The sequence below is a fragment of the Bufo gargarizans genome, chromosome 6, assembly GCF_014858855.1.
Source record: "Bufo gargarizans isolate SCDJY-AF-19 chromosome 6, ASM1485885v1, whole genome shotgun sequence".
NCBI classification, from domain to species: Eukaryota; Metazoa; Chordata; class Amphibia; order Anura; family Bufonidae; genus Bufo; species Bufo gargarizans.
This window is the reverse complement of record NC_058085.1, coordinates 176,618,813-176,638,036: the sequence shown is the minus strand read 5'-3', so window position 1 is coordinate 176,638,036 and position 19,224 is coordinate 176,618,813. Positions and strand designations below refer to the sequence as shown.

Here is a 19,224-nt window from a genome sequence, read left to right as displayed (position 1 = left end):
CAGACCACCTCAGCAAGGAGCATGTGTTGTTTCTAGGTCTGGCAGTGGCAGCTCATGCCATTCATGTTGCAGTTTTCCCTCATCCCCCTGACATGCATCTTAGAACAGACGTTGACACTCATGAAGCAGGGGGCGACAGATGAAGAAGAACATCTAATTCATCTTGCTGTCTGCCCTCCACAGAGGAGAAGGATGAGGTGCTGCCACTGGAGGAGGAGTTGGAGAGCAAGTGGATGATAATGGTGTTGACACCATCCAAAACACCCAATCGTCTCAGTTGGAGGTGGAGTTAGAAAGAACTGGATACTCGGGCATGTAGGCCAGAATGGTGAGCTGTATGCTTACTTGCTTACACAGTGACAAGCAGATCAGTGACATCAAACAGTCTGATTATGGAATAGCCATGATTTTAGACCCTTGCTAGCAAAAGCAAAATGGGGAATGTTTTCCTCCTGTCGAAAGGAAGTACAAATTACGTTATTACCAGGAAACACTGTTTATGCAGCTTTCCACAGCTTTTAGCAACCAGACACTTCCTGCCAGTGTGTCTGAAAGGGAGGTCCCTCTCCACCCTGCACAGAGTCATACACCTAAAGACACAAGGAGAAGCCGCAGCAGCAGCAACAGCAGCAGCCAGTTCAGTCTCTTCAGTCTCCTTAACATGATGGAGCAGTTTTTTCACTTGCCGTAGCAGGCTGAGGCCAATCAGCAAGCCAAGACCTCTCACCTCAACGTCCAGGTTCAGGCCTACATACAGTCTGGCCAGTCTCTGGCACATACCCTGTACCTGTCACAGTGGGGAGTGGGGGAAACTCTCCACCGTACAATGTTTGGTAGGCAGGATAGAAAATGAGCCAGAATGCCGGGATAAAGGGAGCTGGTAACCTCCTATAGCATCCCTAATCCACACCCTAACTTCTCACCACATGAGCGGACCTGGATGGTAGGACGGCTCATACCCAGGAAACCTAGAACCCTGAATTGCTCTAAAAATCCCTCACATAGGAGCAGGGGAGAGACGACCTGTTCCTCTATGACTTGGAAGCACAGGAGTCTCCACTGACCTAGCAGCAAATACGGGAAAGAAATAAAAGCCAAGTGGAATGGCAGGTAAGTATCCAGTGTCGGGGATAACCACTGAACCAAGAACCCTGGAATGCATAGTAACTTACCTGCTACAGCTGCTGGATGGCACAACAGAAGACCACACCAAGGTGAACTGGAACCCATGCAAACGTACTGACATAAGAACACCATACCAGACTCAGTATGTACTGACACACATAGGAACCAGCACTCCAGCAACTGCTCACTGACTTGACTTTTGATTCCCCCTCCAGGGAACCTTGAGACCCCCTTATGAAGGTTAAACAGACAGGGAAACGCCTTGAATTCATACCAGACATGAAACAACAACAAGACGTACACCACCCCTGAACATAAACCCACACCAAAGTGAGGTAGGGGAACATGGAAGATACATAAGGAAGACATTGCTGGAGACATCGATGTCCCACTAGGTGGCCCTCAAGAACTGGGCAGATGGAACACCCTGGACTGGAGCAGAGCTCCAGCCAGGGAGCCACAGGAGATAAAACCCTAGTGGCCACTCCCAGCCAGGAAGTTAACCTCTTAAGCACCAGACAGGGGAGGAACCATGAGAAGGGGGAAAAAGCACATACAAGCTGGCATCAACGTGTTGCCCCAGGCAATGTGTCACGTGCACAACACCGAAGCTGTGACAGTACTTTTACCTTATGGATTTCTGGGCAGGCAGACTGGAACAGTGACCCGAACTAGCAAAGCACACTTTTTTTTCTTCTTTCCTGCCTAGCCTCCAGTGTAATTACGGAGAGGGTTTTCAGCACTGCAGGGGGCATGGTGACACCCAAACAGACCAAGTTGTTCTCCGTCAGTGTCAAAAACATCAATTTTGTCAAAATGAGCCAAGCCTGGATTCAGAAGGATTTTCATACTCCTCCAGCTGACCTTGCTAACGGTGCCCCATCTTGCCACTGTTGCTTTTTGCCTGCCTTCCTGATTACCATAATGTTTCTTGCCTACCATTGCGTTCCAGAAGGCTGCTGCTGCTGATTACTACTTTCATCATGCCACTGCTGCCATCATGCCACTGCTATGGCCTGCCTACCATTATTTTTCATGCAGCTGCTGCTCTGACTGCCTTTATCATGCCACTGCTGCTGCCTACCTACCAAAATGTTCCATACCGCTGCCTACGTCATGCTTCTTCCACTTTCATGCCACTGCTGCTACCTTGCTACATGTTCCATATGGCTGCTGCTGCCTGCCTGCCAACATGTACAATATGGCTGCTGCCGCCATAGCTTCTGCTCCTCACTGCTAATCTCCTACTGCCACCACTAACGCTATGCATCTGCCACTACTACTACTACTACAACTACTACTATTACTACTTCTACTACCACCCATAGACAGCTGATCTACTGCCTTGTATGTTCCGTGCTATACTGCTTCTGCTGACAATACTATTGCGGTCACATGTCTCTTATTACCGTACCCTTTCCACATGCACGCTGCACACACGTGGATAGCTGCACGATCCACTTTTTCTTCTGACAATTAATACTTGTGCGTGTCATATGGGCAGGCATTCTTGCCCGTAAAGGCATAATTTTTGGAGGCTTGGTTCCCCCTAACAAGCCATTTTTTTAATCCCATAAACACCGTCTGCCCCTGATAAGGGACAATTTTTGGAAGCTTTGGAATATGAAAACACATGCCATGATGCAATGATTTCCTATTGCTGCCCTTGCGTTCAAGAATGCAGGGAGGTGGGAGACTGGCTAGAAAAAGCAAAAATTCATAGAAATTTAACTAAAAGAGATATGTTTTTGTAAAAAATCTGAGTCCTAGGAGAAGAGAGGGTGTTATATACCAGTTTCCAGGGCAATTAGAGCCAATTTGGTTCGGGACCAAACCAAACTTTTAGAAAAATTCAGCAAACCTTAACCGAACCAAACCTCAACAGGTTCTCTCATGTCTAGAACTGATTGCACTATAAAACACTATGAAGCAGTCAGAGATGTGGCAACACATGGACTGTGTTTCCCCCGCCGAGCAGGGTGGTGTAAATCAGCCCAAAGATTCTACTATACAGTTATAATGTGAAATTCCAGCAGGAAAATCTGACTGCTTACCTTACATGAAAAATGAGCTTTCATGAACTAAGGCTCACCTTATAATTTGGGATTCTTGAAAGTTGACGCTTTAGCCAATTATCTAATTGCAACATTTTAATAGAAAATACCTTGTCTGATTTAATATTAATGTTGCTACCTGGAGAACTTAACATCGCATATAACACATTAAAGGAGTTATGAAATAATTGATAGAAAAATGCAAATTAGACACTGTATAGTACATGTCAATAGCTTTCTAACAAAGCTAGAACCAGTTCTGTATCTCACATGGGTCTAGAGATCTCCACAATCACTGCTCCAATTGCTCTGCTAGACTGTCTACAGCTGATCAGCCTAGAAGGGGTCTCCTTTCTGCTGCAGCTCTTTCCCTGTAACAGCCACAGCTTCTAACAGAACAAATGGCTAGTGACAGTTGAATATTTAAACTGAGTACACTCGACCAGCATAGTGAGACGGACAAAAAATAAGGAAAATAACAAACAGCAGGTGGCGCTGTACAGGTACATTTTATTATTGAAAAACTCTGTCTATTCTATGCTTGTTTGTCAAATGTAGAATATATTTTGTGATACAACTCTTTAAGTCTGGACATCAATCACACCGTTTCCCTACCCCTAATTATTTGTTACATACCTGTAATTCAAAGCTTTGGTCCTATTGGAGACCCAATGTAAACTAACTTTGAAATAAAAAAATTTATCCATTTTTGCTATCACATATTCATTAGTCTTATTATTTTGGACAATGTTTAATGACTTTTGGGATTTTCCTGCAGTCTGATCACTCACTAGCACCATTGTGTCATTATCAGCATGACTTGGTGTAAAAGGTAGATTTACAAAGCCTGATTTTTGGGCAGATTTATGGGAACGAATGTTCCTGTAAATGCTCATTCCCAACAATCTGCCCATATAAATGTGCTGCCGATCACCCGATGAACATCAATCAATAGTCATGCAGTTACATCAATCATCAATAGTGATCCCTCATCCTCTTACTGTGAAGAAGATCACTGCATGTAAATGCAGAGGTCTTCCTCACTGAAAGACCTGCCAACTGTTGGGAAGGAACACTTCCTTCCTGACAATCAGCTGTTATATCATGCGGAGTAAACCCGTCTTTAGTCCTTTCAGCCCAAGGCAAATTTTCACTGAATAACTGCAATGAATGAGCACTCTGTCTAATATTTACTGTTTACAGACAGAACCATATTCCTATTGAGAAACTTCTCAAACACAAATAGAGACACAACATATTCATATTGGGGTATTGTCTGAACTTTGTCTGAGTTAACATGAATGGATCCATGTTAGATAGTACTCACTAAGACATATGCAGATGGAGAAGAAAAACCCAGGGACAAAACCAAACCATTTTTATATGCACTCTACAGAAGAACAATTAGGAACATTGGTATACTAAATGGCTGTGTTCATCTAGATTTTATCAAGTTTTGTTAACCATTCATTTTCAAGATCTTATGTAAGGGATTGGCTTCAGAGATCTAACTATAAATAGTTGCAGAGGTACAGTCACAAAGGGAAGCTGAAGCCTGAGAGGACTCATAAGGACCTAACGCCGTAGGAGGAGATCACTACTATAAATGATGTGTGATAGCTGGGGTTTGTAACAGATTGTGCCTTGGGCCCAGAAGGTCAAACTTATGCACCTGGTTAGCTTGATGTTCCTACTATACAATGTTGAACTTTAAGTAATAATGATTGTTTATTAAGTATGCATTTCACTCACAGTTCACACAAAGAATGGAAAAATATTAAATTTATAATAAAAATGAATACAAAAACAGCATATTATGAGCACCTTCACCGAGTAAAGGAACAGTCACCAGTGTTGAAGCAGGTTTGGATAAGTCCTTGAACCAAATAATATAAAGGGTTGTCTAAATATATAAAATGATTAATTGACCATTTATTCATACTGATTAAGACATGTAGAACAATGTAATGTTAAAGTCAATTTTTTTATTTATTTAAAACTAGTTGACTACAGCTCTCATTTCTCTGTTCCTCGAACATCCCTCCGTGTTGAAGAACATATGTCTTTTTTCAACCACACTAACCAGGTCATGCATCTAACTGTATCCTTTTTCTGCTGCAATGTCAACAGCAGGCAGGTAAACAGTGAAGAGAAAGCAGTGCTTGCACGAGCGCTGCGTTCTCTTCATACAGCTGATTGGCTGGGGTTCATGGAGTCAGACCCCCAGTGATCTGATATTGATGATCTATCTTAAGGATAAGTCAACAATATAGGAATAGTATAAAACCCCTTTAAATATGATCTAGCAATAAAACCCCTAACCACCTGAGGGGAAACGTTTTGCTTGCAACCCTCCGTAGCTCAACTTGTAGGTTTTTTGGCCAACCATTCAAACTAGGGTGTTTCTTCCTCCAGGTGCCACACTGCATCTATGGAATATATTCATTTGAGTAGATATCAGAGCAGATCTCAGAGAATAGTACAACGCAAGGTTTAGAAGCTTGCAGTATGTTGTGAAACAAAAGGAGTAAAAATCTAAATATCAGATAAAAGAACCAGTAAAATCTGTGTTTTGTCAATTGGGGGAAATTATTATGGAGTGGTATTTTCTGAATGTAAAGCAATGGAGGATGAAATGCAGGAATATTGATCCATTCTTCACCCTCCACATGTAGTTGACTGATGTATCATTGCTAATTTATAATGCTGGCCTCAGTGAAAGAGCCATACAAAGCAATGTATCTTCTTTCCTGTAACTGTCAGTGTATTCACTATATTCTGATGATTGTCTCATAAACTAATCAAAGCATGTATAGATCTATACATATTCCTTACAGGAAAATATCACTGCCAATCAAAACAAATTACTGTTTAGACTTTAGATCGCCTTAACGCTTTTTACACTGAAAGTAAATCCCTGATCTCATAAGCTGATTTATTCCCAGAAAAAATTAAAAGTCTTGACTCATTAAATGCAATGAGATCAGTTCACTGCAATCAGGGTGATGGCTTTCATTAGATAACCACTGATTCAATCTTCTTTATATGATTATTTGATTTTATTTTTATTTTTTTGTTGTCTGTATAATACTATATGCACATGATATTCAAACAGTAAAATTATTTAAAAGATAAATAAAAGTCTTTACTGATTTAATAGCAGAATAGCATTCTTCAACACTTCCTCCCTTGTCTATGTTTTGACATAGCAATCCCCATGATCATGTCCTTGAATGTAGCGTACACCACATGTTATATAAGGCAGATCTCTAAGAAGGGCAAATGTGGCAACAGTTCTTACTTTAAAAAGTGACAGAAACCTTGACAGGATGTGGAATGCACATGGAAAGCGCAATTTACAGCAATAAGTAATTGTATAGGGAAAGAGGAGAGACCACGACTGCCATGAAGCACAATACAGTAAGTATCTTATAGGTGCTCTTTATTAAAAGGATCTGTCTTATTGCAAATCAGCATCTCAAACTCTTTTATTTTCAGCCATCACACGGAAAAGCTTCTTCAAATAAAGGCTGGTTAGTCTCTTCAGTCATTACAAGTCATACTGCACCCATACACCTTCAATAACTGTTGGCCAACGGCTATCTCTTCTGACTCCACCATAAACATTCATATGCCATTCAACCATATTGTAGGGGAGTAAGCTGTCACCAGACACCTCTGGTGGCAACCTATCTCCTGGGAGAACAAAAGGATCAGGTATAAAAATTCCAAGTACCCAAGTGCATCATCTGTCCGGGGAAGAGGCAGGTTCTCAATGCACAGGTCTGCCGACAATAATCTAATTTGTATGGTGATCTATACAGGACAAGGAGGGTCCTTAATAGCTTATCAATCTTTTTTTCTTTATTTCTGCCAAATCATTGAGGTGCACATATACAGCTAGTGAGACACATCCCTTCTTCTCAATGGATCATACAATTATTGGAAGAAGTAAAGTCAACAGTCTTCTGACTTCAACAAGGCTTGCATTTTTCACTTCTTTGTTTTCATAAGATACGTTCACCTCTCTTACCGATCAGGTATGTTAATGGGGAATTGGGGAAGGTCTTCACTGACCTCATTTGTATCAGTAAATGTCAAACTAAGAATAGATATAAAAACATTTACTTTCACAAAATGTCCCAGCTGATTGCTTTTCTCTAAAGACTTTACTTAAAATAAACATGTTGCTGGGTATTATTTTACAAAAACACGTGAAAATGTTTGAAGGACATTAGAGTACAGTGCAGTTATAGTTCATGTCTAGGAACATATACTTGTTTGGTATCTTAGTTCTCTGGAAAGAAACACAAATGTAGTTAAAGCTTTGAGAAAGAAAAATAGGATCTGCTGGTTCCAAGAAAAATCTGGAAATGCTGTTTTTGCCTAGAGGGAAGTCTCCTCCACTATGGCTGCCTGTGACATGTGCATGTGAACTACTGTATACTGTATATTGGATGTTATTTGCTCACAAAGGTTCATTGATCTCACTTGCATGTGACTTTATTATAGTAACTATCCCTAGTTAAAGAAAATGAGATCAGCAAATTTACAAAATTAAAAAGGGAGAACATAGAGGAGCTCAGATTTTAGTCTGCTGTAGGACTCCATATCTAAGCTACGGTACTTCACAAGAATCGTTTTAATTGGCTAAAAAGCACACATTCTGTTTCACTGAAAACCTCATTTACCATGGTACCTTTATTAAACTTATGAAGGACATGTGAACAGGGAAATGGGTCATGATCACTTTTATCTTTTTTACCCATAGCCAAATATTCTCAGAAATGAGAAATTCTGTTCTGCATTGACACACCTGAAAAGTCCCCTCTCTGAATTAAGCAATAATACGTATGTTGGTCCACCGCGCCACTCACTGACATTCCATACAAATGGAGTGGTAAGCCAAGATGTGCACTACGGCTCCATTCAGGGAACCCCTTGTTATTTGGATCACAGTGGTTCCAATTGTCGGACCTGCCCATGTTATAATTGTTATAATTCTGCAGCATTTACAGTTTTCATAAAAAATATCCATATACCACATTCACTTACCGACAGGCCAAAAACTGTCTTTTTGCCCTGTGTTGGTCTGGTGTAAGTCAGTATAGCTTTTTTTCAGCTGTATGGAATAGTACACTGTGTTGTAGATTTCATATACAGTTTATGGATGACATGATCCATCTTTTGCGGCCCCATTGAAGTGAATGGGTCCGCACCCGAGCCGCAAAAACTGCGGATCGGATGCGGACCCGAAAAACGGTTGCGTGCATGAGGCTTTATGCACATGTTTTAAACCAATGTGCTCTGGAATACGATGTGCCATTTTTATTAAGAGGCACACACCCCTTAATAAATTTGCTGCATCCAAAACATAATAAATCCACCAGGTAAATGGTGGCCCGTCAACTTCTGGCCAACCCCACACACATTGTTTTAAAGTGTGAAATAGCAAAAAAGCTGACATCGGGCACTGCTGGGCTGCCTTCATTAGACTGTTGACTAAATCAATGGATGTTGATCTTAGGCTACTTTCACACTCACGTTTTGGGCGGATCCGTCATGGATCTGCAAAAACGCATCCGTTACAATAATACAGCCGCATGCATCCGTCATGAACGGATCTGTTTGTATTATCTGTAACATAGCCAAGACGGATCAGTCAAGAAACCAATTAAAGTCAATGGGAGACGGATCCATTTTCTATTGTGCCAGATTGTGTCAGTGAAAATGGATCCGTCCCCATTGACTTACATTGTGTGCCAGGACGGATCCGTTTGGCTCAGTTTCGTCAAGCGTACAGCAAAACGCTGCAGGCAGTGTTTTGGTGTCCGTCTCCAGAGCAGAATGGAGACTGATCGGAGGCAAACTGATGCATTCTGAATGGATCCGAATTTCCTCGTGCTTCATGGTAACAAATAGATTTTAACTGAATGGCGGTAAAAAATACAAAAAAATCATACTTACCTCATCTATTTGAGCACAAATAACAATCCGCCGCCATCTTGATTGAAATCCCATGCGTGGTGACGTTCCTCGTGAGATTTTGCTTTGCATCTTCAATCAAGATGGCGATGGCCAGCTCTTCACGATCAAATGTATGAGGCAAGTATGATTTTATCATTTTCTTTTACATTTTACACTGTAATATTAATGTTAGAAGCCACAATCAGCTATGGAGGGTACAATGACGAGAGCGGCGTTATCCAGTAGGGTCTGTGAGTGTCAAGAAGAACACATTGGTCGGTCCCCCAGCAACTGCAGGAAGGCTGAGATATGACACTTCCATTTCTGTTGTAAAAGAACAGCGGTTTCAGCTTCTTGGTATCGTTCCAGGTGACTATAATATGATAACATAATTCGGAGTCTGGCAGTTCATCCGCTGACAACTCTTTGAACTCTGCATTAACTTGATTTCCTGTGATTTACTGTTACATTTTGGCTCCAGCAGTGAAGACTTTACACTGACCTGCCTCATGGTATCTGTCAGTTCCAATATCATTGTGTATTTTACGTGTTAATGAAACACATCAAAAACCAGAAACTGAATTAAATATGTCTAAACTATAGCATGTGTGTGACAATAGCAATTTTTATTTGAAGCTATAGTTTGACTGATTAAAGCATAATGATCCGTCTGAGCTCTAATTGGTGTACACATGGTGACACAATGTTCAGTTCTTTACTCTGTCAGCTGTATCATATATTAGAAGAGTAATCCCAAGTGCTAATCTTAAGGCGTGATACTAGGATTTGCCATAACATTATGATCGGTGGGAGTCCGCCCTCTAGGACCCCTGATAATCAAGAGCAGGAAGGGACCGCACCTCACAGCTGCCAACTGTGCTAAGAACTGCAAAACAATACTATTCTGGTGGGTAGCTCCTTGCACAGGAGGTGACCCTCTCTCTAAGGGCCCCAAAACGGAAACATTATCTGCCTCTATGCTATGACTGCCTTGGTCAGAATAATTTTCCCCTGAGGAACCAATTATAAGTTTGAAGAAAATCTTGCTTTGAGCCCTTATTCGGCATTAAAGCCTAGCTGAAAATATGGTTTTACAGACCAAATGCTATATTTACTAAGCCCCAGCACCACTTTTTTCAATTCATACAAATATGTAGAAAACTGTGGTCAGTACTTTACAGTCTTAATGAGGGCAACATAACTATGAACATTTTTCATTACTTTTCTACTTGTTTGCACAGTATGGCAGCTTTAACCCCTTCACAACATCCGCTGTACATATACGGCAGATGTCAGGTCTTTAATAGCTAGCGGGTGCCTGCTATTTCATACAGCAGAAACTCATGGATAATGTCCACGACCAGTGATGATGCCAGTCGTGGACATTTAACCTCTCAGGTGCTGTGGTCAAATGTGAACACAGCATCTAAGAAGCCAGAAGCTCTGAAGCGAGAGCTTCTCGGGCTGGAAAGCCTCCCCTCGGCACAGATCAGGGAAGGCATTCATTCAAAGTAATGAGCCTTAGGCTGGTTTCACACGGGCGTTGCGGGAAAATGTGCGGGTGGGTTGCGAGAACACATACGATTTTTCTGTGCGAGTGCAAAACATTGTAATGCGTTTTGCACTCGCGCGAGAAAAATTGCGCATGTTTGGTACCCAATCCTGAACTTCCTCACAGAAGTTCGGGCTTGCAATCGGTGTTCTGTAGATTGTATTATTTTCCCTTATAACATGGTTATAAGGGAAAATAATAGCATTCTGAATACAGAATGTATAGTAAAATAGCGCTGGAGGGGTTAAAACAAAATAAAAAAGAATTTACCTCACCTTAGTCCACTTGATCGCCAAGCCGGCATCTCCTTCTGTCTTCATCTTAGCTGTGTGGAGGAACAGGACCTGTGGTGACGTCACTCCGGTCATCACATGATCCATCACATGATCTTTTACCATGGTGATGGATCATGTGATGAGCGGAGTGACGTCACCACAGGTCCTGTTCCTCCACACAGCTAAGATGAAGACAGAAGGAGATGCCGGCTTCGCGATCAAGGGGACTAAGGTGAGGTAAATTATTATTATTATTTTTTTTAACCCCTCCAGCGCTATTTTACTATGCATTCTGTATTCAGAATGCTATTATTTTCCCTTATAACCATGTTATAAGGGAAAATAATAATGATCGGGTCTCCATCCCGGTCGTCTCCTAGCAACCGTGTGTGAAAATCGCACCGCATCCGCACTTGCTTGCGGATGCTTGCGATTTTCACGCAACCCCATTCATTTCTATTCTACTCGCCCGTGTGAAAGGGGCCTTAGCCTATATTAGGTTTCCAGGCTCATTACTTGTATATCACAGTTCAGACCAGCAGGTGGCAGCACTGAACTGTAATATAGCTATTTCTGAATAGGGTAATTCCATTACCCTATACTAATTGCAATCTGATGATTGCATGTTGTGGTTCACTTAGGGACCTAATAAAAATAAAGTTTAAAAAAAATTCAAAAATAAAAATACTTAAACAATACAAAAAATAAACATCATGGGTATTGCCGCATGCGAAAACACTCATTCTATTAAAACATTAAAAACATGTATATCATTCGTTGAATGACAGAATGGAAAACAAATGGGCAATTCAACATTTTTTCATCACTTCATCCCAAAAAATTTAATAAAAAGTGATCAAAAAGTCATCAATACCCCATAAACTAATTTCCTAAACTACAGATCCTCCCACAAAAAAATACCCCTCACACATCTCCGTAGACATAACTATAAAAAAGTTATTGGGGTTAGAATATGGTGATGAAAAGAAAAATTCATTTTTTCAAAAGTTTTTTTTTCAGTATTAAAACGCATGAAAAACGACACATATGTGGTATTGCAGTAATTGCACTGACCTGAAGAATGTCGTCGTAAAAATGTAACCCGTAAAACTGTTGCGGAATTGTGTTTTTTCCAATTCCATCCCATTTGGAATTTTTTTATCGCTTCACACTACATTGTATGCAATATTTAATGGTGGCATTAGAAAGTACAACTTGTCCCACAAAAAACAAGCCTTCATACGGCTATGTGCATTGAAAACCCCAAAAAAATTGGGCTCCAGGAATGCCCCAAAAACACAAAAATTGAAAATCACTGCATCAGGAAAGGGTTAAGGAATCTTCCCGATAATCATTATGTTTGGAAGTATGACCAAGATTTTTCACCAACAATTGCTATAATGGATATGGCATTTTCTACTGCGTACCCTACATAACCAAGCTAATGGTGCACAGGAGGGTTACATAAAATCTAAGATTATAAAATGACCTATTTTTTTACGTTTCAAGTTAACGCTACTTTCGCACTAGTGTTTCTATTTTCCGATATTGAGATCCTTTGTAGGGTCTTAATACCGTAAAAAAACGCTTCCGTTTTGTCCCTATTCATTGTTTATGGCGACAAAACGTAACTGAACAGAACGGAGTGCTCCAAAATGCATTCCGTTCCATTCTCATACCAGAGAGCAAACTGCAGCATACTGCGGTTTGCTTTCCGTCCTGGGATGTGGAGCAAAATGGATCCATCACGAGCCCCAATGCAAGTTTTCTCTGATACAATCTGACACAATAGAAAACGTAACCATCCCCCATTGACTTTCAATGGTTTTCATGACGGATCCGTCTTGGCTATGTTAAAGATAATACAACCGGATCTGTGTCAGTAACAGAAGCGTTTTTGCTTAGCTTCCTTTCACGGTCTCTCCTGTGACAGAGGTTAGAAGATCTGAGAGACTGGCTGCACATTAGGTTATCTGACAGCCTATCTGTTTTCACTTGTTGCAGTGTTGTTGTTGGTAATGACCACACCTCTTGTCTCAGGTGTAGCTTGTTGTCATTGCTCCTCTATATAGTTTGGACTCACACTTCATACCATGAGGTTGATATTATCTGCCTGGAGTTGAAAGAGCTGATGTGTGGTCCTCATCTGAGTTCCAGCTCATCCATTTTCTATTGAAGATAAGTGTACTTCCCTTTGTATTTGTTGTTCCCATTTGCTCGTTGTTCACTAGGCCTCAGGGAGATGCTGGTTCATTCATCTGGGAAGGAACCAGTGGTCTCAGATCCTGTCACTATTCCTAGGGATATTCAGGGTTACTAGGTTAAGGTGTGTGAATATTCCCACCTTCATGGTAGATTCATACTGACAGGAGTCAGGGCTAGGTTTAGGGTTTAATAGGTGGTGAGGCCTAGTTTCTGGTTATTTTCCTTCTGTTGTCATTCTATGTAGCTCCCCTCCCCCTACATTGTGACACTTTCCCTCTCTGCACAGTGCTTACTGCACATAACACAGAGCATGCTCACAACATATAAGTCAATGAAGCTTTATGAACCTATGTTGTTGTTTTTTGATTGTTGAGTACAGAAATAGGCAAGCATGCCCAATGGATATGCCTTTATCCATTCTTCCTCTATCCTGAAATGCCTAAAAAGGAAGTTTATAGTGGATGTAGATGAGACAGAACTTACATTTATATAGAAGTGAGAGAAATAAAATAAACCAAAACATAAAAGGTTCAAAAGTGATTTTAGATAATTTGCTTTCTAATGTATGGCCATTAGATGATATAACTGCAGTTATGCTACTATCCACACACTCTTATAGTTTTTACCACCATGGGGGCATCTAATCAGCTGGCAGAGGGCTATACACATCATATTACCACATAAAAAACTAAGGATCAAAGTATCAATATAATTATTTAGATGAAAGAGCATGGTCAATATATGAATGACAGCTAAAGTCAGTGGAAATCCTCCAATTAGCCACTAATTATTCTTTTTTGTCGCTAATTTCTTTTGTGTTAGAAAGGTTTATGGTAACTGCTAAATCCTGGAAATGTTCAACTCCTATTCAGGTAATGAAAGTGATCCACCCAATACAACACTCCTGCTAAAAAAATTATATGCCATGAATTAGGTCTTCATTCTAAACTGGTCTCCTTGGGTACATAATTTTTATACCATATGGGTTGATCTTTTAACCTATTCTTATTCCTGACCAATTTCTCTAATATCATTCATTATGATTATTGACTATTGGATTTGAGCTGACCTTTATATACCTCCTTTAAACCCGATTAGGTTTCTCATCCATTCAGTGATAACCCTGTTATATGATCTCTATTATAACTTGTAGCTAACGTCACTCATGGTGTTCACACATATGGTGGAATTTATGAAGTGCTGTACACCAATTCTATTAAATTATTTATTTTATTGAATACAATAAAAGCAAATTTTGGTGCACTATGCTTTTGCACTAAAATTTGTGATTTTGCTTTTATACAATGTCTTTGCCACTTTTGAAAAATGTGGTGGGAAAACTGGCATGTTTAGCTAGGCAAGCGGGTATGCGCCACAATTTAGAATTTTCACTAGTGTAGGGGGAGTGGAATAAAAAGAGAAAAAATCCCCAGATATATTTAAAGATGTGCCAAATTTATTAAATTAGGTGGAACATTTCATATGTTTGGTATGAATTTATGAAACAGCACTCTCAAGCAAAACTGATCTTCTCATGATAAATTATATTGTTTTTACCTGCGCTTTTCTTTTTCAAAAATACATTGCAGTAACATTGCAGTTCAACACTGTTTGTTTAGTGGAATTTTCCTCACTTTTAGGCCTCCTGCACACGGCCGTTTTTTTTTCCCGTTTACTGGCCGTTTTTTGCGTTCCGTATACGGACCATTCATTTCAATGGTTCTGCAAAAAAAAACGGAATGTACTCCGTATGCATTCCGTTTCCGTATTTCCGTTTTTCCGTTCCGTTTTAACATAGAACATGTCCTATTATTGCCCGCAAATCACGGTCCGTGGCTACATTCAAGTCAATGGATCCGCAAAAAAAAAGGAACACATATGGAAATGCATCCATATGTCTTCCGTTTCCGTTCCGTTTTTTTCCTGAACTATCTATTGAAAATGTTATGGCCAGCCCAATTTTATCTATGTAATTACTGTATACTGTATATGCCATACGGAAAAACGGAACGGAAAAACAGAACAGAAACAGAAACACAACGGAAACAAAAAACGGAACAACGGATCTATGAAAAATGGACCGCAAAACACTGAAAAAGCCATACGGTCGTGTGCAATAGGCCTTAGCAAATTTTTGGGTCACTGGCTTTTTATTTTCTTTTAATTTAAAGCATGTTCTTTGTGTGGCTTTTCCATGTGTTTCCTATAGGCAGCTCTACATGAAAGAAAAAAAAAACACCCAAAAAATGATTGCAAAATATGCCTGACATTCATGGTGACTTTTTACAAGTCAAAAAAGCCACCAAAATCTGTCTGAAGGAAGCCTTACTACTTTTTAGTTATTTTCTCTAAAACCCATTAAGAACTACTTACTTGTAATCCATAATTCAATACAAGTGAGTGTACCTCTTAAAATATGTCCACCAGATCAGTTTGTCTCATTAGACTGGATTGTTCTAACATACAATACCATTAAAAAGAATAATGACCACATTAAAAATGTAAAAGTAACAATATCCAGGTGTTGCTCCTCTATCTTTTAACTATACAAAAATGAAGGGCTCTGGTGACTAGTATGTACAGCAGGGCAGGCAACATCTGGCATTCCTGCTGTTGTGAAACTACAACTCCCAGCATGCATACTTACTCTGCTCTTCTCCCAACTCACATAGAAATTAATGGAGCATGATGGGAATTGTAGTTTCACAGCAGCTGGAGTGCCGAAGGTTGCTGATCCCTGATATACAGTATTAAGCCCCTTGCACACGACAATTTTTTTTTCTGATGGCATCTGTTTTTATAACTATCAATGTCCATTTTTACCGATCCGAGCCACCCATTAAAGTCTATCGGATCAGTGAAAAACTGACTAAGACTCAAAAAATGGATATGGATTAGGTCAACAACAGAAACAGAAACCATATTAGTCTTGTGCAAGCGGTCTTCTATGATTTGCAGGATGTGCTACCATCACCAATAAAGTCCCAAATCTTAGCAATACTTAGGGCCCATTATAAACTGATAATGTATCGTAAAATGACAAGCCAGTGTGGAATGCTCCAGTGTATCACTGACCTACATCCTCCCTCCCTTCTGACTTGCAGCATTGACCACTTAGCACACATTCTGGTATTCACACTTTCTATCTGCACTTTTCAGCTAGAAGGAAAATCACATTTACAGCTAAGAAACCTTAGTCTTTCAGAGCAATAATTCACATTATTTCTATGACAATGTACACAGTCTGCAGTGGTATTTCTCTCATATATTATAATTTATACAATAAAACTATCTCAGTGTTATAGATTGTTCTACTTTTAGCTAATGTGTGCAGGATTCATTGATTATGTATCCCTATGTACTTTTGAAAATTCTATATAAAACAATAAAAAATGTTAATCCAAACAAATAATGAAAAAAAAGACATGTGCTAAAAAAATAAGTTATACACATGACTTTCAAATAATCATTCACAACTTGTAAAACAAAACTTACCGTGGTCACTATTGGTGGCAGTTCAACAAGTTTGTAAGAACTAAATTCAGAATCGTTCCAGGTACTCATAGACTCTAGTATCTTGGTGCAGTTAGCATCTTGAGGTGGGCAGGTGGTGCCTTTTTGAGCTGGCATATAGTTCATACTTAAATCAAGATAATTGGCAGGATCTGCAGGCTTCACTATATTTACTAAATCTTAATTATTTTTAGCTTTCTCTGAAGCTAAGATGTGAAGAGCTTATCTGTGCAGCTGCAGATAGCTGTATTCATGTGCTGCTGGGAGGCAGTGATTCAACCTCCCCTTAAATACAAGAGCAAGAACTGTCCGCACATGCCCATTCAAGCCTGGACTCATTCATACTTCAATTATATTCCACCACTCACAGGCTCTACAGGTCTACGCTCTTGTTGATCTCAGAAATTAAAAGCAACATGGCTGGGCTTTAGTATTAATGTGGTTCAAGGTCAACTGATGGGACTTATTCATCTGGAATGAGCATAACTTATTGTCTTTGGGTAATTTGTTTTCTAGAATGTGTTTTAGGTAACTAACCTGAATATTGAGGCTTATGACTAGATCCAACTGTGAGATGTTTTAAAGGGGTTATGCAGTGGGTTGATACTGAGATGACCTATCCTAGGATAGGTCATTAATATCAGATAGGCGGGGGTTCGACTAGAGAGCGAGAGAGAGACATTAGTATGCTACTGTGGGTTTTTCAACAATATATATGCGTTGTTTGGGGGGTACTCTTTCTCATTAGGGGGAACGCCTAGTATGCGTAATACGTGTGTGGAGTATTGCAGCCATGCAATGCCCATCTGGGTTTCTGGGGAAAATATATGAAAATTAGTACATCTTAGATTTGCTGACATGGAAAGCTAATTTGAATATCTTTCCCAAAAACCTAGAGAGGAATTGCCTGACAATAAACTACACACGTATTACATATACCAGATGGTCTCTGTAATGAGAACGTGTAACCCCCAAACAATACATATATATTTCCGAGAGACCTGGAGCAGCATACTTGTTTCTTTCCCACCTCTCCACTTCCCCTCACCCCCTCCCCACAGTCCCACTCCCCTTTAGTTCAGTCAGGTAGAATCAATTCGTGCCCAGACCCAATTTTTTTCAAAAATTGGTCAAACCTGAAAAGGAACTAAATCTTTAACAGTTCAATCATCTCTATTCCCTTTTTAAGCAGAGGTTATTCTGTTGTAAAGGGAGTCAAGAGCGTAACTATATGGAGCACAGAGACTGCTGTTGCACCTGAGGGGGTGCAATGGTAGAAACGAATACTATAAATTACATTAAATATGATTGTTGAAGACCCCTGTTATACATTTTAATGTAGCTTTAGAGCTTCAAGGTACATCTCTGCCTGCTCTATTGCCCAAATAGTAGAGTGGCTGTATGGTGGTGCTTCATTTGAATTCTGATTGCTCTGGGTATTTTGAGATAAGATGTTCAATTCTCTTTCCATACACAAAATTAGGAAGGAGCAAAATAATTCTCTATTTTAGTGGCCAAAACAAGCTATCGCCAGCGCATTTAATATGCAAAGAGTAACCCAAGGAAGCAGAAATTTTTATCAAGAGAGAAAATGTATCTACAATTATTAACATGTTCTACATACAAAATATAAAGCAAATAAATGACACTCTAATGTACATTGGCCAAAAAACACTATCTATACAATATAGACAATACTGTAAATGGCAGTAGAGGAACAAATTTTGAAAAGCTGAATAATAATCTCTATTTATTGCTTCACATGTCAAAAAGTCCCTTAAGTCCCTTAAGATATGTTGTTTTTACAGCCATTTATAGTTTTGTTTTTTGTTTTTACTGGAATTGCCAAAGATCATAGATAGTTCTCTGTAACACCATAGTATATAGAAGCCATAGAGAGAAGGGGGGGGGGGGGGGGAGCAGGTATTCTGTATTTCCCCCCCAAAAAACACAAGCAACTCTGTAATTAAATGATATCTCCATGTCTGCTGTAATTTACCTGTTTAGCAGAATAACAGGCTGAAGGATAAACAGATCTCAGGTTGGTAACTTTTGATTTTGAGCAAAAATGAGCTTTGCCTCTTTTGGACATTGTTTTATTGCAGCATGACAGCTTTTCACATCAAGATCACGCAGTCTGCATTGATTGTATTTGTGCCAAAGAAAAAGTTCAGCTTTGTAACATTTTTCAAGTGTTTCTGTTACATCTGTATATCAAAAGGGAAATATATTAAGCCCTGGACTCTAGATAAAAGGCTAGGTCTACACTACATTTGTCGCGCTACATTTTGTTGCACCAATGTCACGCAACAATTTTTACAAATCCGGAAGTGATGTATAAGAACTTCCTGTTTAGGCATTGAACCATATGCGGTTCACGATGCGTGTCACGTCACTGGAGGTGACATAGACAGGAAGATATGCGCTTCAGAGTGCGGTCCGGACACCGGAAGTAAGCCTCTGGCGTCTGGACGTCATCCCTGGGGAAGCGCACTGACTTAAATAAATGGCGCTACAATGGCCAGATACACCT

The 19,224-nt window shown here is 39.9% G+C and overlaps 1 protein-coding gene across 1 annotated transcript in view; it reads right to left on the bottom strand.

Moving 5' to 3' along the window:
- Positions 1-16,916, bottom strand: part of OPN4 (opsin 4) — a 126,148-nt gene extending 109,232 nt beyond the window's left edge. The window contains exon 1 of the mRNA XM_044298607.1: positions 16,674-16,916. Within this exon, the coding sequence (XP_044154542.1) occupies positions 16,674-16,817 (144 nt within the window). The 5' untranslated portion in view covers positions 16,818-16,916. The remainder of the gene's footprint in view (positions 1-16,673) is intronic.
- Positions 16,917-19,224: the final 2,308 nt, after the last annotated feature.